Source organism: Chlorocebus sabaeus, chromosome 8 (assembly GCF_047675955.1).
Source record: "Chlorocebus sabaeus isolate Y175 chromosome 8, mChlSab1.0.hap1, whole genome shotgun sequence".
Lineage (NCBI taxonomy): Eukaryota > Metazoa > Chordata > Mammalia > Primates > Cercopithecidae > Chlorocebus > Chlorocebus sabaeus.
In genome coordinates, this window is record NC_132911.1 from 38,143,659 (window position 1) to 38,162,533 (window position 18,875).

At 52.1% G+C, this 18,875-nt stretch overlaps 1 protein-coding gene across 6 annotated transcripts in view; it reads right to left on the bottom strand.

Annotated features, from left to right (window-relative positions):
• Positions 1-213: 213 nt before the first annotated feature.
• The window catches only part of FGFR1 (fibroblast growth factor receptor 1), a 59,559-nt gene continuing 40,897 nt past the window's right edge, over positions 214-18,875 (bottom strand). For 3 of the 6 annotated variants that reach the window (XM_007962222.3, XM_037983572.2, XM_037983577.2), the window contains 15 exons: positions 17,618-17,701; positions 17,188-17,360; positions 15,395-15,518; positions 13,794-13,984; positions 11,090-11,234; positions 8,838-9,034; positions 7,228-7,373; positions 6,873-6,994; positions 6,311-6,421; positions 4,860-5,050; positions 3,773-3,895; positions 3,550-3,620; positions 3,143-3,280; positions 2,902-3,007; positions 214-2,788 (listed from right to left, as the gene is read on the bottom strand). In XM_007962222.3, coding sequence (XP_007960413.1) covers positions 2,612-2,788; positions 2,902-3,007; positions 3,143-3,280; positions 3,550-3,620; positions 3,773-3,895; positions 4,860-5,050; positions 6,311-6,421; positions 6,873-6,994; positions 7,228-7,373; positions 8,838-9,034; positions 11,090-11,234; positions 13,794-13,984; positions 15,395-15,518; positions 17,188-17,360; positions 17,618-17,701 — 2,099 coding nt within the window. In that variant the 3' untranslated portion in view covers positions 214-2,611. Of the gene's footprint in view, positions 2,789-2,901; positions 3,008-3,142; positions 3,281-3,549; positions 3,621-3,772; positions 3,896-4,859; positions 5,051-6,310; positions 6,422-6,872; positions 6,995-7,227; positions 7,374-8,837; positions 9,035-11,089; positions 11,235-11,444; positions 11,555-12,326; positions 12,478-13,793; positions 13,985-15,394; positions 15,519-17,187; positions 17,361-17,611; positions 17,702-18,875 lie in introns of all 6 variants that reach the window. The other 3 variants (XM_007962219.3, XM_037983580.2, XM_007962213.3) reach the window with 2 other exon arrangements.

An 18,875-nucleotide genomic window follows, 5' to 3' on the forward strand; every position in this document is an offset into this window, starting at 1 on the left:
CCCTCAGGAAACCAGACAGACTCAGTGCCTTGATGGCACAACATCTTCATTAGATAAACTGGATTCCTTTCCTCAGGAGACCCAATCTGGTCCTCTACGTAAAATGGCCATTTCATTTTCTCTCAGGTCAATTTCACTCTCTTTTATGTGACAGCTAGTGCAGTCTTTGGGGAAATTTGTGGGTGATTTGAGTAGTAACAGCAAGGACATCACTGTAATTATGATAGTGCCATATATTTTTCTAGCACCTCTCCCAAGGGCTTATGAAGCCTTTTAGAGTCTTCATCCCTTCACACAACATTGCTTCAAGGTAGGTCCAAAGCAGAATATCATCACTGTTTTACAAGGAAAGACACTCCTGTGTGGTCTCAAAGCAAATGCTTTTAAGAGCTAAAAATTCATTTCCCAGCTCTGTTCACCAAATGCCTTCTTTAAACATAAATACAAATTGTAATGTTAGCAGGTGCGTATTTACAGAGAGAAACAAAGATAATTTTACAATAGTGACCGATACTGTAGCTGCCAAAAAAAATCCTAGCTCAGAAATTTAAAGCAGCAATCCCATTTTCCCTACAGAAATGAAAACATATTGAACGTTCTTTTGTATTTAGCAGTAATCCAGCAAAATGTAAGCTTTAATATAGCAACTGAGGAGTGGTAGTTTGAGCCATGAGGTACCAGGGAGCCAGAATCCGCCTGGTGAGGACAGTGATGACCAGCAGGTGGCAGAAGTAAATTCCAAGCAGCCAAAAAAACAAAAGCATTCGGAGAATTTTCCCCCCTTCCTGAGGGGTAGGGTGGAGTTTGGACAGGAAGAACTGTAAGAAGCCAAGATCTGTGACAGTCCCAATAAATACAGTCTGGTCACAAGGATACAGGAAGGACGATCTGGGGAGGAATACCAACAAGAATCGAAGCCAGGGACCTGAATGCAGAACTAGCCTCAGGTGACATGTTCTCCTGCAGTTACAAGCACCGGCAAAACCACGCCCACACAGATGGGGCAGACACATGTCTGGGTTTCAGTTTCTGCAGACCTTCATCATTTGCTTTCCTTTCTGTTTTCTCTGTCGTCCAGGCTGGAGTGCAATGGCACAATCTCAGCTCACTGCAACCTCCGCCTCCCAGGTTCAAGGGATTCTCCTGCCTCAGCCTCCTGTGGAGCTGGGATTACAGGCGCGTGCCACCATGCCTGGATAATTTTTATATTTTTAGTAGAGATGGGGTTTCACTAAGTTGGCCAGGATGGTCTCGAACTCCTGACCTTAAGTGATCTGCCTACCTCGGCGTCCCAAAGTGCTGGGATTACAGGTGTGAGCAACTGTGCCCTTGGCTACCTCTTAATCACTTTAGCTCTACCTGGTGGCTATTCCTAGGTAGGTGCCCCCTCCCCAGCCCAACCCCACCGGTTTCCTTGGAGGAAACCATCCATGGTGGTTGGCTGCTGGGCCTTGACTCTCCGCCCAGCGCGTCTAGTGCATGGATGGGGTTCCTGCCCTCGACGCAGACATCTTCTTTTTCTGACTTTCCAAAAGTAGCGGAGAGGCAGGAGGCGCGTCGTGAGGTCTGAGTGCAGGACCTAGGAAGAAGAGGTTACAAGGAACCTGCGCCAGGAGCGTGCAGTGCCCTCGGGACAGACCTAGCCCCAGGGCCTGTGGGTGTCTCTTCTTTCCAGTGGACATTCCCACCCTTTTCACACAGCCCATAGAAAAATGAAGCAGCAGCAATTTTTATTGAGGGACCTAAACTGAAAATAGGTTTAGAACATAATTTAAAAAAATAAAACAGCAAAAGTAGCAAAAAATATATGACCTTTTTAAAAACATTTTCCTTTTTTTTCTTTTTTCTTTGTTTTTAATATATAGCAACTGATGCCTCCCAGCCACCAGGAGCATCTTACCCGATGGGTAAATCTCTGGTAACGACCCTTTTAAAAAGACATGTAAATATATACTCAGATTTATACACTTTGTGTTTTCTTCATAGCTATGTACAGAGCCCCCAGTTCGGGGCTGGGCCCCAGGGCCACAACACTGCCCCCAACCTGGCCTTCACCTCACCATCCTCTGGTACCAGGCATTTGGTGAGCAAAGCAAACTAGTATCGGGATTAGTAAGCCACGGGCACCACCCATCTGGAGCAGAGGTCACCTTCGATCGAGGCTCGAAGCACTGACCTCCCTACCGCTGTAGCCCTGAGGACAAGGCACCTGCCACCAGAGTGCAAGGGGCTTACGGGTTAAGGCGAAACGACCAAACCGACACGAGAAAGCTCAGGAAGCTCTCACTTGCATTGTTCATCGGCTCCCACTCCCCGCCCTCCAGGCAGTGCCTGGTGGCAGGGAGGGGTCTTGGTCCAACATCTGGGAGGGGATGAAGTGGCCGGCAGCAAGGATCTGCCTCTTTGCACCTCTCACCAACAGGTGGAGAGGAGGCAGAGGAAGAGGTGAGCTGAGCGGGGTGAAGGCAGGTCACACAGGAAGGCCCCCGGTAGGCAGCGGGCTCCTGCCAGCAGGAAAGGGGACAGGGACGGACAGGCAGTGGGCCTGGCAGGGGCTGTGGGTGAGGGTTACAGCTGACGGTAGAGTCTGGGGAGGGCATGTGGGTGGCAGTCAGCGGCGTTTGAGTCCGCCATTGGCAAGCTGGGCTGGGTGTCGGGGCAGGCAGGGCTCCTCGGGCAGCGGCTCATGAGAGAAGACGGAATCCTCCCCTGAGGAGCATGTAGAGCTCCGGGTGTCGGGAAAGCTCGGGGAGTACTGGTCCAGGGGCATGGACAGGTCCAGGTACTCCTGTGATGGGCGAGAGGAAGCAGTGATGGGCCGGGCCCCTCCTCCCTACTCAGGGAGGTGCATGCACGCAGTGGGGACAGCCTGAGCTCTGGCTCTGGCATGGGCAGCCGTACCTGGTTGGAGGTCAAGGCCACGATGCGGTCCAGGTCTTCCACCAGCTGCTTGAAGGTGGGTCTCTGTGAGGGCACTGCATGCCAGCAGTCCCGCATCATCATGTACCTGCAGCAGGACCGGAAGATCAGGGAGGAAGGGCCGCCTACTGGAGATGGACACCCTCTCATCTAGCGCCTGCCCCTCAAGCCCACTCTTGCCCCAGGGCCTGGCTCAGGGCCTCCGACATCTCCTCAGGCTTACAGCTCGTTGGTGCAGTTACTGGGCTTGTCCATGCGGTGACCCTCCTTCAGCAGCTTGAAAAGCTCCTCCACAGGCACACCAGGGTACGGGGAGCCACCCAGAGTGAAGATCTCCCACAGGAGCACCCCGAAAGACCACCTGCAAATAAGCGGAGAGCCACGGGGTGTCAGAGCTTCTCCACCTCCCCTCCTCCAGCACAAATCCTCCACCCAGGGCAGTGCCAGGAGACAGAGTGGAGAACAGATCAGCCTTTCAACATCTGGAGCAGAGGAAGTGACCACAGACAATGTTTTGTTTTCCTCTGTGGGGTGGAAGGAGGACTCCTCAGTCCAGGGAAAATGCACGACTCTGCAGTGCTAGCAGCTCTCTATCCCACACCTCCCTGGCAATTGCTGTTACAAACTCACACATCACTCTGGTGGGTGTAGATCCGGTCAAACAATGCCTCGGGCGCCATCCACTTCACAGGCAGTCGACCCTGAAAGCAGCACAGGGGAGGTTGGGGTGGCCCCAGGCAGGGCTGTGAGAGCACAGGTGGGAAGGGATGGGGGGGGGGTGGGTTCTGAGACCACCCCACTCCTAGCTTCTCAGATGAAACCACCAGCATGGGGCAGCCCTGTTGGCACTCACGTTAGTTGTCTTTTTATAGTAGTCGATGTGGTGAATGTCCCGTGCAAGGCCAAAGTCTGCTATCTTCATCACATTGTCCTCTGTCACCAGGACATTCCTGGCGGCCAGGTCTCGGTGTATGCACTGAGGACGGAGGAAGGGAGAGTGGGAAGCGGGGAGGTGAGGGAGCTGGAAGGCTCTGTGGGGGGGGCTGCCACCCATGCAAACTGGCCGACTTGTGTCATAGGACTTCTGCCACACTGCTCTGCCCCCGAACCTCTGCTTTCCCTCCTCTAATGTTCTCTGCCAGCATTAGGCTTCTCATCACAGCAAGCGCTCCTCCCTTCCCTTCCCAAATGCTGGCCCCTTATGCCTCTGCTGGGTCTGCAGGGGTGCGTGCTCCTAGATCCTGCCTCCCAGCACTACAAGTCCACATGTGGCTGGGCTCAAACCAAGCCAGCCCTTACACACCAAACACTGCACTCAACACTCACAGACAGTTTCATTTTATCCTCATAACAATTCTACAACAGGTATTGTTATACTTTATTTTCTTTTGAGACAGGGCCTTGCTCTGTCACCCAGGCTGGGGTGCAGTGGTGTGATCATGGCTCAGTGCAGCCTCAAACTCCTGGGCTCACGCTAGCCTCCCATCTCAGCCTCCCGAGTAGCTTGGACTACTGGCACGCACTACCACACCCACTTCATTTTTTTTTTTTTTTAAAGACGGGGTCTCACTATGTTGCCTAACCTGGTCTCAAACTCCTGAGCTCAAGCAATCCTCCCACCTTGGCCACTGCACCCAGCTGATATTATTCTTATTTTGTATTCGAAGAATTTTAAGATGCTAAGTAGCTGCCTGAGGCTACGCAGAAAGTGGCAGTGCACACATCTGACCTTCTATCAGTCTGACCCCAAGGCCACCTGGCTACATGGGTTCTCCTGACTCTGCGGTTCCCAGAGAGCCTAAGACAACACACAGGGTACACATGGCCAGTGCTCAGTGCATCCACAATGCTACCACAAGATGACAAGTCACAGGCTGGAGGACTAGGGGGGGCTCTGTTCCCACCCTGGCATTACCCAGGGGAGCCTTCAGGTTCCACACCTTCTTGGAGGCCAGATACTCCATGCCTCGGGCCACCTGATAGGCGCAGGACACCAGGTCCTTGGAGGAGAGCTGCTCCTCTGGGTTGTGGCTGGGGTTGTAGCAGTATTCCAGCCCTGGGGGCCTCCGGGCCTGCAGGTACTCCCGCAGGTTGCCCTTGGAGGCATACTCCACGATGACATACAAGGGACCTGCGGGCACAGGAGAAGAGGCCACAGGGCCAGCAGCAGGTGAGCAGGTTTGGCTTCACCTCAAAGAAACCCCATCCCCAGCAGCACACCCTGGCCACCTCCCCTCTCCTGCCTCCTCTTAGGGGACCTGGGAAATCCATTCTACTACCCAAAGAAAATCAGAGAAATAATTATTCCCTGCATAGTCCAGAAAATTCTCAAGCAACATTGGGGTAAGAGCCCCAGTTTGTCTGTTTATTTATGTTGAGATGGAGTCTCACTCTGTTGCCCAGGCTGGAGTGCAGTGGTGCAATTTTTGGCTCACTGCAACCTCCGCCTTCTGGATTCAAGCGATTCTCCTGCCTCAGCCTCCCAAGTAGCTGGGATTAAAGGCATGCACCACAACGCCTGGCTTTTTTTTGTTTTTTGTTTTGGGATGGAGTTTTGCTCTTGTTGCCCAGGCTGGAGTGCAATGGCGCGATCTCGGCTCACAACAACCTCCGCTCACGGCAACCTCCGCCTCCCGGATTCAAACAATTCTCCTGCCTCAGCCTCCTGAGTAGCTGGAATTACAGGCATGTGCCACCACGCCCAGCTACTTTCTGTATTTTCAGTAGAGACAGGGTTTCACCTGTTGGCCAGACTGGTCTCGAACTCCAGACCTCCCTCAAGTGATCCACCTGCCTCGGCCTCCCAAAGTGCTAGGATTACAGGTGTGAGCCACTGTGCCTGGCCTATTTATTTTATTTTTGAGACAGAGGGAGTGTCTCCCAAGCTTGAGTGCAATGGCATGATCTTGGCTCACTGCAACCTCCACCTCCCGGGTTCCAGCAAGTTCTTGTGCCTCAGCCTCCGGAGTAGCTGGTATCATAGGCATACACAACCAGGCCTGGCTAATTTTCATATTTTTAGGAGAGACGGGGTTTCACCATTTTGGCCAGACTGGTCTCGAACTCCTGATCTCAAGTGATCCACCTGCTTTGGCCTCCCAAAGTGCTGGGGTTACAGGTATGAGCCACTGCACCCAGCCTGAGCACTCTTAGCCCATAATTACTCAGCTGCCTCTGTTAATACACCATGTGTGTGAATCTAGGTATCTGTATTCTTGAATGAACACCAATGAGCGGAGCCCAGACCCCGAAATAACACATTTTACCTCTGCTAATGTGGCCTCTCTTAACCCCCCTTCCCTAACTGTGGCTGAGAGAGGCCTTGGGACTGATACCACAGCTCAGATCTTCTGCCGGCTGGGCAGGGAAGGCCAGTCTGGCCGGTACCCACCATCCTGCGTGCAGGCCCCCAGCAGGTTGATGATATTCTTATGCTTCCCGATCATCTTCATCATCTCCATTTCTGAGATCAGGTCTGACAAGTCTTTCTCTGTTGCGTCCGCTTTAAAGAACATGTTGAGACTCATTTACTTGGGAAGGGAGGGCAGGATAAAAGCTAAGGGAGTGGGGTATGTGTCGAGGGGCTGCTTTTCCCTGGGACTTGATTCTCTCCTCCCCACTTCCATCCAAACTCATTTTCTCTTCCGTCTAATGGGAGTCGTTGTTGCAATAGGTGGTAGTGAGTGGGCAGGGATGTGGTGAGGAAAGCCTGCAAGCGATGGACCCAGGATAAACACCTGACCACGGCCCAGGTTGATACCAAGGAACAGAGTGAGGTCACAGAACAATCTCAGGGTGCAGAACACCCCCTCCACTCCCAGGTAACCCCAAGCAGGCAGGGGAGCAGCTTTGGGCAGCAAAGGCACCAGAGAAGCTGTTCTGCTGGGCCCGAGGCCTGCTGCTTGCTTGGAACGGGACAAGATTTTCTTTGCAAGGACAGAAGCATCACTTACACTTCAACATCTTCACAGCCACTTTGGTCACACGGTTGGGTTTGTCCTTGTCCAACCCGATGGCCTCTGCCAACACCACCTGCCCAAAGCAGCCCTCTCCCAGGGGTTTGCCTAAGACCAGTCTTTCAGGGAAAACAGAGAGTGGCATAAGTTGGGGCTGGTGAAGTTCAAACCTTGAGAGGCACCCCATCTCCACCTCTCTGTATTTCACCCAACTGCAAGCAGAAAGTGGCAATGTTTCTGCAGGCATTTCATGAACCTTCACCGCCCAGAAGGTGTTAGTATATGCACCTTCCACCACTAGAATAGCAAGCAAGGAATGCCTTCAAAAAGTTGGGAGTTAAAGTATTATTACCTGTCCCGAGGCAGCTCCCAGCGAGGGTCTTCAGGAAGCTCATACTCAGAGACCCCTGCTAGCATGGGAGTCCCACTGGAGGAGAGCCGTGATGGCCGAACCAGAAGAACCCCAGAGTTCATGGACGCACTGGAGTCAGCAGACACCTGCAAGGAAGAGTGGGGTCACCCTAGAGCAAGGAGCGGGGTCAGGGGTGACTCCTTTCAATTCCTAGTCAGGGCTTCCCAACAATGGCAGAGACACGTGTCTGTGTATCTGATGTTCCTTCCCCAACACAGAGTGTTTCAAAGACCATGGCAGGCCAGGAGGCCCAACTTCTAGGACTGACCTATTTCTGCCATGAGCTGGCCTTTCTAGACTTCACTCACCTTTAAATTAAGCAGACCAAATGCACCTCTTCCAGCTTGACATTTTATAACTGATCATCACAGTAACAACTCTATTCTCCTGACTCTTTGCAACTACTTTGTCTTGGTTTATGGATTCCTAACTCCCAAAGCACCTTCCAGAATGAGCACAGGTTTCTGAGGAAATGGCCACTCTTGCACACACCCTCCCATGCAGAAGGGTGGGCATACAGGGGACAAGGGTATGGTATGGCTGATAATGGTTTGGCTGTGTCCCCACCCAAATCTCATCTTGAATTCCCACGTGTTATGGGAGGGACCTGGTAGGAGGTCACTGACTCATGGGGGCAGGTCTTCGCCGTGCTGTTCTTGTGATAGTGAGTAAATCTCACGAGATCTGATGGTTTTTTGTTTTTTTGGTTTTTTTTTAGACGGAGTCTCGCTCTGTCGCCCAGGCTGGAATGCAGTGGTGCGATCTTGGCTCACTGCAAGCTCCGCTGCCGGCTTCATGCCATTCTCCTGCCTCAGCCTCCCGAGTATCTGGGACTACAGGCGCTAGCCACGAAGCCCAGCTAATTTTTTTGCATTTTAAATAGAGATGGGGTTTCACCGTGTTAGCCAGGATGGTCTCGATCTCCTGACCTTGTGATCCACCCACCTCAGTCTCCCAAAGTGCTGGGATTACAGGCGTGAGCCACCACACCCAGCTGATCTGATGGTTTTATAAAGGGGAGTTTCCCTATACAAGCTCTCTTCTCTTGTCTGCCCCCATGAGAGATGTGCCTTTTGCCTTCTGCAATTGTGAGGCCTCCCCGGCCACGTGGAACTGTGAGTCCATTAAACCTCTTTCTCTTGTAAATTGCCCAGTCTTGGGTATGTCTTTATCAGCAGCGTGAAAATGGACTAATACAGACAGTCCTCTTCTCTACCCTGCATCTCTGCACTTCTAAGCAGCCCTTGGGGACAGCTCAAATTCATGTTATCAGCTGCACATTCCGTCCAAATAGGACTTCCTCCCAATCCATGTCCCAGGGGTCTGGAGGACTTGCAGTGGGATATGGAGGGTGCAGGAAATTCACGGGCTACACTAGCTTGAAACAGACTCTGGAACACTTAGTTCATGACATTCCACTGTGCCTTGCCCAGAAGCCAGAAAACAAGGCCCAAAGTTGTAGATTAGGGACAATGGAGAGGGCAGGGCATTAGAGGCCCAGAGAGAGAGGTGGTGCTGAGCGTGCAAATCCCCCATCTACTTTCTGTTACCTGTCTGCGCAGAGGGATGCTCTTGGCCAGCTTGTGCACAGCCATCTGGCTGTGGAAGTCGCTCTTCTTGGTGCCACTCTTCATCTTGTAGACGATGACCGACCCTACCATGCAGGAGATGAGGAAGGCCCCTGTGCAATAGATGATGATCTCCAGGTACAGGGGCGAGGTCATCACCGCCGGCCTCTCTTCCAGAGCTGAGTCAGTGCGAAGAGGGTATTAGCAGGCTCGGAGGGCCCCGTCCATGCGAGGTCCCGCTCCATTAGAAAAACAACACCTATCTCCTGTGTCCTGGGAACTTTTAGGGAGGAGAAGAACTACGGCAGGTTCTAGCTAGGACCGGGATTGTGGCACGAGGAGGATCAGACAACCCCCGATCTTGGAGGCTGCCTTCAATGGACTCGAGCCATGGAAGAGGGATGGCCTAGAACCATCATGCTACATCCTCATTAACTCCTGAGCCTCCTCGCTCAACTGGACTGGAGAGGTACAGGCACCCAGGGACCCTGTAAGGGCCAACTGAGAAGTCACTTCTGTGTGCCTTTCTTGGTCTCCTTTGGGAGCCATGGCCCTTCTCTGCAACGCCTCAGCACTGTGTGCGTGTACTTAACATGCAGGGACAGAGGTGTTTCTGAGTCCTCTGTCCCTAAGAAGCCACAGGGTCCCTGAAGGCAGGGTTGGTGCCTCGTTTATTTCTGCGGGCTACAGTACCTGGTGATGGTGGCACTCACAAAATGAGGACAGAGGACAGGAGGGGAACCAGCCTGTGCTCTGCTCAATGTCCCACTTTGGGTCTGTGTCATCTCTGTCGGGGCACACAGGTAAATATTTACTCCTAGCCAAACCACAGGCAAAGCTGACTTAATTTCCAAAAATAAACTTTTCTGGTAGTTCTTACGAATTCTACTTATAGGTTCCAACTCCTAAAACTTAAGGAAATGCGGCGGCAGGGGGCGGGGTTGCATTTTGTTATCTCTTCTCCCACCTTCCGATTAGGATTCACCGCCCGCCCCGCCCCCCATTGCCACAGCAGCTAAGCCAGTTCGGTCCACCTTTCCCTTCAGCACGGAAGGCTGGGAGGCTTTCATCCCAGCACGTGCAGCACTGGTTTCACGGAACACGCTTTGCCCCACAGGTGTGGACACCCTCCTCCTTCCACAGGCCTCCTCCCAACCTTCCCCTTTAAAACCCAGCAGCCGGCCATGGAGGCGGCACCCCTGGGAACCCCCCCCCAGAGAGGCATGAGGCACGACCCCAGACTGAGCCCAGAGGAGAACGTCCCAAAGTCTGACAAGGAGACAGCAGAGCTGATAACAGGGAGAAGTGTTGCTGTTTTTTCTTTCCCTGATGTTGAGGAACGAAGACAATTGATTGGGAGCACATGGGGAGCACGGACAGGACCAAGACAGGGATGACGATAAAAACAGAACGCTTTTCTGCCTCCAGTAGGGGCATCCGTAGACCCTGACAGGCAAGTAGGGCAGAGTGGGAAAGGAGGGGTGAGAGGAGAGGGCAGTGCCAGCAGGAACAGCCAGACCCACATGCAGGACATTCCGAGACAGCAGCAAGCCCTGGCCCCACGGTCACCAGCCACCACCCTGAGCAGGCTGCAGGCTCCTTCCTCCCTGGCTCAACACACAGACTTCCCCTCTTGGGAGAGGAGAGACGGCAGCAGCCAAAGAGGATACATGGGTGTCATGAAGCCTGCTGCGGCTGCCTGAGACAGGCCTTTCTGAAGGCAGCTCAGTTCACCTGTCCAGGCTGACCTCTTTCTCCAAAGGCAAGAGGATGGTAGTACAGAAGGGTGGACTGCCCTTTGCAAGCAGCAAGCCCCACCCCTGGGCTGAGCACCTGAGAAAGGAGAAGAGGCATAGGGCCCTATCTGAGACTTTTCAGACACTCAGTGCCCAGCGGATTGGGGAGGCTGCTGGACTCAAGGACGGAAGGAGCCTGCCCTGGAGGAGTCCGGCTGCAGGGTAAACCCAGATTCCGGGCATGCATTGCAATGGCCAGGGGGAGAGCAGAGGCAGGTGTATGGGTGGGAGGCCTCCGTGCGCCTGCAAAACTAGGGAAGCTCTTCTCTGAGCCGAGAGGATTCAGCTCTGAAAGCTGGGGCAGGATGTGGCACCAGGCAGGCAGGAGCCCATTCTTCCAGCTCTCCTGCCTCTGTGTCTCCCTGAGCCCGGAAATGCATGCTCCCCCCGTGCCCGTGGCAAGGGCAGGACATCGAGAGGAGAAGTTACAGTGTGTACCTTCCAGAACGGTCAACCATGCAGAGTGATGGGAGAGTCCGATAGAGTTACCCGCCAAGCACGTATACTCCCCTGCGTCCTCAAAGGAGACATTTCTTAAGTGAAGCACCTCCATCTCTTTGTCGGTGGTATTAACTCCAGCAGTCTAGAAGAGACAATGGAAGCAAAATGGACAAGCATAGGACATGAGACCTCTAAGAGACGCAGAGCAAGGGAAGGAAACAGAGAGAAGGGGGACCAGAGGAAGAAATGCTCCCCCGCATCTTCTTTGCAACAAGGAACAAACGAAAACCACCAGGCAGCAAAACCTGTTAGAGGAAGAGGGTGAGACCCTTAGGGAGGAACTCCGGCAGACCTGAGAAGATGACGGCTGGTTACGACCCTTCACCAGACGCTGGCAGCCATTGGCCCATCCGAGCATGCGGGCGGTGAGCGGCATGGAGAAATGGGGCCGGCGGGCAGGGGCTGTTTGGTTTCAGGTAAAGATAGCCAGAAGGTGAACACAGGAGGGATGGCGGGGGCTGCAGACACACACATGCGCACACACACACACACACTCGCGCGCATGTGTGCATACACAGCCAGCAGATGCGAGTATGCAAGGGAATGCCTAACCCCTTCTCTCTTTTTTAAGAAATGGGGTCACATTCTGTCAACCCAGGCTGGGGTGCAGCAGCATAAATGTAGCTCACTGCAGCCTCGACCTTCTGAGCTCAGGCAATCCTCCTGCCTCAGCCTTCAGACTAGCTGGGACTACAGGCACACACCACCATACTTGGCTAATTTATTTAATTTGTAGAGATGGGGTCTTGCTATGTTGCCCAGGCTGGTCTCAAACTCCTGGCTTCAAGCGATCCTCCCACCTCAGCCTCCCAAAGTGCTAGGATTACAGGCATGAGCCACCGTGCCTGGCCTATGGCCCCTTCTCTTCACCACCACTCACTCACACCTTCAGTCTGAAGTACTATTTGTAACACAGCAAGACCGTGTCCCCGTGAGTCCTCGCATGGATCCACACACAGCCAAGGAACACACAGAAGGCAGAGAGGGAGCCCGCAGACACCAACACAATACCAAACCAAACCAGCCTCCCAGGCCGGGTATTTTTCCATGGCTCTGGGCACTAGAAATACAGTAGGGTGGCAAGGACAGTCCGGTACTGGCTTCTCCGCCTGCCCCAGCAGCTTGGGGCCTATGTCAAATCCCCAGCACAGGATCCCATCCATCTCCCCATTACCTTTTGCCACAGGTCTGGTGACAGTGAGCCACGCAGACTGGTTAGCTTCACCAATATAATTGGAAACCTTACACACATACTCCCCGCTCTGGGCCTCTGTCACATTGAACAGGGTCAGCACCTCCGCATCCGAGCTATTAATCCCCGAATGCTGGAACAAACCAACGACACACCAGTCAGTTGGGCAAACGCTGAGATGTGGCCACGCATGTTGCTCCCGTGTAACTTTCAGGCAGGCCCAGGGAGCGAAGGGAGATGTTAAGTGAGATTTATTTTCTTTCCCTTTTAGATTTTTTTTTTTTTTTTTTTGAGACAGAGTCTCACTCACTCTGTCACGCAGGCTGGAGTACAGTGGCGTGATATCAGCTCACTGCAACCTCTGCCTCCTGGGTTCAAGCAGTTCTCTTGCCTCAGCCTCCTGAGTAGCTGGGACTACAAGTGCCAACCACTACACAAGGCTAATTTTTGTATTTTTAGTAGAGATGGGGTTTTACCATGTTGGCCAGGCTGGTCTCAAACTCCTGACCTCAAGTGATCTAAAGTGCTGGGATTACAGGCATGAGCCACTGCGCCCGGCCTTCTTTCCCTTTTAGAAGGACAGAACAAGTGGACTTCAAAAGTCCAAAGCATTTGATTAAAAAAAAAAAAAAAAATCACTGCTTCAAATGGAATGTTCTATTTGTGTTTAACCCACTCCCTCCAGGACTAGAGCAGGGGTTGTGAGTGGGGACAGTGGCCAATGACCTACAGAGCAGTTTTAGCACCAGTAGCGAAGAGAAGGGAGGGCCAGTATATCTCTGAGACAGCCAAGCCAGGGGAGGATGAGGTCTAACTCTGGGACAAAGAAGTAAACAACTTTCCCAGCTTCTGGTTCCTTCCTGTTGCGAGATCCACTGGAGATTTAGGCAATTACCTTCCCTGGATTAATGGAGCATTCAGGGACAATGAATGTCTGGGAGTGAGAGGAAAAAGGAAGAAAATGCCATTCATTACTCCTCATATGGCTTAGAATTTATAGGTGGCATCTGTTTTTCCAACTCTTCATAAAAGATGCTCTTATCATGCACCCCACTTGCCAGAAAGATTGTACGTAACTCAGGACGCAGGGCTAAGACTGGGAAATGCTTGTCGGTAAGGCTCTGGTTTCGGGCAATGAAAAGGCAGGGGTCCAAATGCCTTCCTCGCGTAGCTGACCCCAAAGCCCCAGTGACGTTGCTCTCAAAAATTATAACAGACCAGCATCACCCATCCCTGCAGCCCTCTGTTCCCAGCTCACCGACACTTTGTGACCTCTGTCACTAGTCCTGGGGGATGTGGCTAGATCCCTACCGAGATGGAGTGTGTGTGCCTGAAGGGTGAAGAATGATCCCATTTGGGGGCACTGAGCCTGCCCACAGGAACTTGAGCCCTCGAGACACTGGTCTCCTTCCCAGCAGACTGGCCCACGAAGACTGGTGCCGTGATTACCTTCAAGATCTGGACATAAGGCAGGTTGTCTGGACCAATCTTGCTCCCGTTCACCTCGATGTGCTTTAGCCACTGGATATGCGGCTGTGGGTCACTGTACACCTTACACATGAACTCCACGTTGCTACCCAGGGCCACTGTCTTGTTGGCAGGCAACCCTGCTTGCAGGATGGGCCGGTGAGGGGACCGCTCTGTGGAAGAGGGGAGAGGAGGCGCTTGTCATGGGGACCTTGCCAGGGCTAAAGAAGGGTGGGCTCACCTGCGTCCCACTTGGCTTTCCCAGCGATGGGTTGTAAACCTCCCAGCACTTCTGCTGAGCCCAGGCCTCTCAAAACAGAGCTGGGGAAAGGGACACCATCTCTTCAGGCCCTAAGCCATCAGGATCTTCCTTCCTAAGGCGGTCATATTTATAGTCACAGTAAATCGCTCATGCTTTAATGGAGAACCTTCTAACTCAGTTGCACCCCCAGACCTCAGCATAACCTGCTCCTCCTTAAGTAAAACCAGAGTCACTTAGACTCCTGCTGTTCAAAGTGTGGTCCACCAGCAGTGCTACCAGCATCCTTTAGGAGCTTGTTAGAAATGCGGGATCTCAGATCTTACCCCAACCTCTTGGCTCAGAATCTCCTTTTCACTTTTTTTAGAGGCAGGGTCTCACTTTGTCACCCATGCTGGAGCACAAGAGTGTCTTCATAGCTCACTGCAGCTTGGAACTCCTGGGCTCAAGTGATCATCCCACCTCAGTAGCCTCAGTTACTCAGTTGGGACTACAAGTACATGCCACTGCACTAGGCTAATTTTTAAATTTTTTTATAGAGACAGGATCTCACTGTGTTGCCCAGGCTGGTCTCAAACTCCTGGCCTCAAGCAATCTTCCTGCCTTAGCCTCCTAAAGTCATGCGATCACAGGCATGAGTAATCTCATTACACCACCTGGAGTTCATAAGCCACGGCGCCTGGCCACAATCTCCTTTTTAGACCATATTATCACAAGAAGAACACTGACTGAGAGACTCTGTACCCAGTGATCTCTAGGGAGTGATTTTCAGAACTCCTAGAAGGAAAACGCTGTGGTAATAGCTCCAAGAGGCTCAACATTCTTCCTAGAGTCTCCTGTGATGCCCTGAAGTTGGCACAGGTGTGCAGTTCTGCATTAGCAAGGTATCTCACCTCTCTGAGCCTCAGTGCCTGTGCTCCTGTGCAGAGCTAGACTAATACCACCTACCTTGCAGGTGTGCCACAAGCATTACAGAGCAGGTATTTAAGGAGCCTGGCATATTGCTGGCATTAAGCGACAGCTCCTGTTGCGCTACATTTAACACCTCTCCAACAGCATCTCCTTCAGGACAGACTCTGAAACCACCTTCCATTTCACAGTGACAACCAGCTTTGACATGTGTTACTGTCTGATCTTAACTCTATTTTACAGATAAAAAAAGTGAGACTCAAAAGGGAGAAGTGACCTGCTCGAGGTGACAAAGCCAAGAAGTGCCAACCGCTATCCTGACTCTGCCCCTAAGAAACCTGGACACCCCGGCTGTGTTCTCCAAGCCCAGCTCTTCCCGCTAAATGCATTCCTCCTGCTGCCTCTGTCCTCTTACCCACGACATCCAGCTGGTAGGTATGGTTGATGCTGCCATACTCATTCTCCACAATGCAGGTGTAGTTGCCCTTGTCAGAGGGCACCACGGAGTCCATTATGATGCTCCAGGTGGCATAACGGACCTGAGGGGAAATGCCGAAGGGGTACTTTCAGAGTCCGAAGGAAAATGTAGGCAGAAGCCCCATGACAATGTTGGCACCCCGTGGCACCTGCCCTCCATATCAGAGTCTGGTGGCACAGGGCTCCAGGCTGCAGGGTTGGCTAGGACAAGGCGTGGATTGCCCCCACTACCAGCCCGTTCACACTCTGCAAGGTGGTAGATGGGGTGTAAAGACTCTGGAAGTCTCCACTGTGATGTTCAAGGTCATTCGTGATCTGGACAGATGTGCCTTCTGCAAACACTTCCAAATACACCAGGAATGTTCCCAACTGTGCACCTCTCCTATTATACTAAGAATCCAGCCCCTGCTGCCCTTGACGGCTCATTTCAAAAACCATCTCCTCCAGTCCAGTCTCTGGTCAGAACCGTGCTCACCCTTTCCTCTGCCTACCAGGGCACTGATCAGTCTGCTTTTCACGGTAGCCACTCATGGACATTTGACTCTGATGAGACTGGAAAATTTTTATGGGCAGGAACACTGTCTTGTAGCATTTAAAGCATGGTGTCTTGCATGTAGTGAGTGCATGGTGAATTAATTTAAAATGTTTCTGGCTGGGTGCGGTGGCTCATGCCTGTAATCCTAGCACTTTGGGAGGCCCAAGAGGACAGATCACTTGAGGTCAGGAGTTCAAGACCAGCCTGACCAACATGGGGAAACCCCGTCTCTACTAAAAATACAAAAATCAGCCGGGCATGGTGGCCTGCACATATAATCCCAGATACTCGGGAGGCTGAGGCAGGAGAATGGCATGAACCCGGGAGGCAGAGCTTGCAATGAGCCAAGATGGCATCATTGCACTCCAGCCTGGGCAACAGAGCAAGACTCCGTCTATAAATAAATAAATAAATAATGCTTACACCCTTTAAGTTGGTAATTTCACTTGTAACAATCTGTCCTAAGGAAGCACACTTAAAAATGCTGACAGAGATTCACTGCAACATTATTTATTATGGTGAAAAACCAGAAAATACCTAATATCACAAAATAGTTCATTAAATCATGGGACTTTTTTGTTGTTTTTTGGAGACAGAGTCTCGCTCTGTCACCCAGGCTGGAGTGAAGTGACATGATCTCAGCTCACTGCAACCTCTGCCTCCCGGATTCAAGCAATTCTCCTGCCTCAGCCTCCCGAGTACCTGGAATTACAGGAGCCTGCCACCACGCATGGCTAATTTTTTGTATTTTTAGTAGAGAGGTTTCACCATGTTGCCCAGGCTGGTCTCGAACTCCTGAGCTCAAGCAATCTGCCCGCCTTGGCCTCTCAGAGTGACAGGATTACAGGTGTGAGCCACTGTGCCCAGCCAAATTATGGGATTTAAAAATAATGGAATCTTATATGTTTCAAACATTCATGCTTGAAATATATCATGAAAACACTCATGTTAACAAATGACAAGGCAAGGAAATTATTATACATGACGTGATCAACTATGTAAAAACCATATTACACAGAAAGAAGACTGAAGAAATTTTTAAACTTTATTTGCATTTTTTTGCATTTAAAAATTTTAATACATAACCTGTATAGGTAGAAAGTATTACTTAAAACAATGAAAAGCGTGTAATCAGGACTTCCCAGCTTGGCCTCCCCTGTTCCCGTTACTCAACTTTCGCATGCACACACACGTACCTTGTAGCCTCCAATCCTGTGGTCAGGTTTGAATTCTTTGCCATTTTTCAACCAGCGCAGTGTGGGGTTTGGGGTCCCACTGGAAGGGCATTTGAACTTCACTGTCTTGGCAGCTGGCACCGCATGCAATTTCTTTTCCATCTTTTCTGGGGATGTCCAATATGGAGCTACGGCTGCCCGGGGAAAGCCGAGAGAGACAGGCAGGGTGGGGAGGAGCAGCTGGTCAGGCTCAGGAGCAGGGCCCAGGCCAGGACCTGGGGGTGCCCTGCCCATCTGCCCAACACCTGTGAGCAGTGCCTGGCACTTAGCAGAACAGGCACCGTGACCCCATGTGCCCTCTCTTCCTCCCCTTTCAGCCTTCCCCTCCCCTCTTAAACCCAACGCCCAGACCCAAAGGGCAGTAAGATAGGAAACAGTGTCTCACGCATACGGTTTGGTTTGGTGTTATCTGTCTCTTTCTCCTCTGAAGAGGAGTCATCATCATCATCATCATCCTCTGAGGAGGGGAGAGCATCTATGGGAAGAAGAAGGGGCACTGAGGTTCCTCCTAGGGACCCCTAGATTTCGCCAAGGCTAGTGCAGTTCCAGATGAACACAAACACCCTCCCCATGGGGATACCAGTCCCACTTCTCCCTTAGTGACGATCTCTTGGTGGGATGGAAACTGTTTAAGAACAGTTCCTGTGCGTGTTTCCTTCCTTCCCCAAAGCACTGCTCCCACTGCCTGGAAGCCTTCACACTGGGTGGTTCCATCAGGGTCAGCTGTTCCTCTTTAACTTAATTCCGTCCTACATTCAAAGGCTCTCTCTCAACTTGTGGTACCACCTGGGTGTGCTGGTGCCAGGCAGCGTGTATTCTTCTTTGGACGACTGACTACAGGGGAACCCAGGCAGGTCTAGACACATTGTGGCTAGATGCTATTTCCAAACAATGGGCTAAACACTCCACAGTCAGAATTTTTCTAGCATGTGTCCACTAAGGTTTGGGGGCTGCCCTCCCTAACCAGAGCAGATAGGGCACCCAACACCCCGGCAGCTGCCAACACCTCTCCCCAGTATTTATTTCTTGTAAGAACAGGCTTGATACACATGTTATCTCACCCATCAGGGTTCATGCCAGATCTTTCTCCAGTCCTTCCTACCACCTTTGGGGATCTGGTGCCAAGCCCGCACCCCGAGGTGCAAAAATGGCATAAAGAAAATTTCAGCAACGCTTCCTCAACTCCTAGTTTTGTGAAAGTCACATTCTAATAGTGGCAGGTTCCCAAGTTCACAGAGCTCCAGGGCTCCCTGGCTGCCCTCGCACAGCTCCCTTGCAGTGCACCTGGGTTCCTCTCCAGCAGAGCAGGGATCCCACCACCTGTTCGGGGGCTCTAATCACTAAGCCGAGTACCAAGTCCAAATGGCAAGGGAGTGATGGGGTGGAAGCTGGCCGAGCACCACTTAGCCTCCTGGAGATCTGGGCAAGCTGTGGTGGAAAAAAATCACAGGGTCTTAACATCCCAATAGCCCTGGCAATCACCTCCGAGGTGTGTCCTGGAAGCCCCAGATCTCCGGCCCTGGGGCCCACCCCACCTGGTCACCCCTCTGAGAGCCAAGCCACGCGGCAGGCAGGGAGCAATGTTAGTGGGCAGCAGTTTCTGAAGCAGAGTGGGGGCAGACCACAGAGGGGGAGGAGGTTCACCTTCC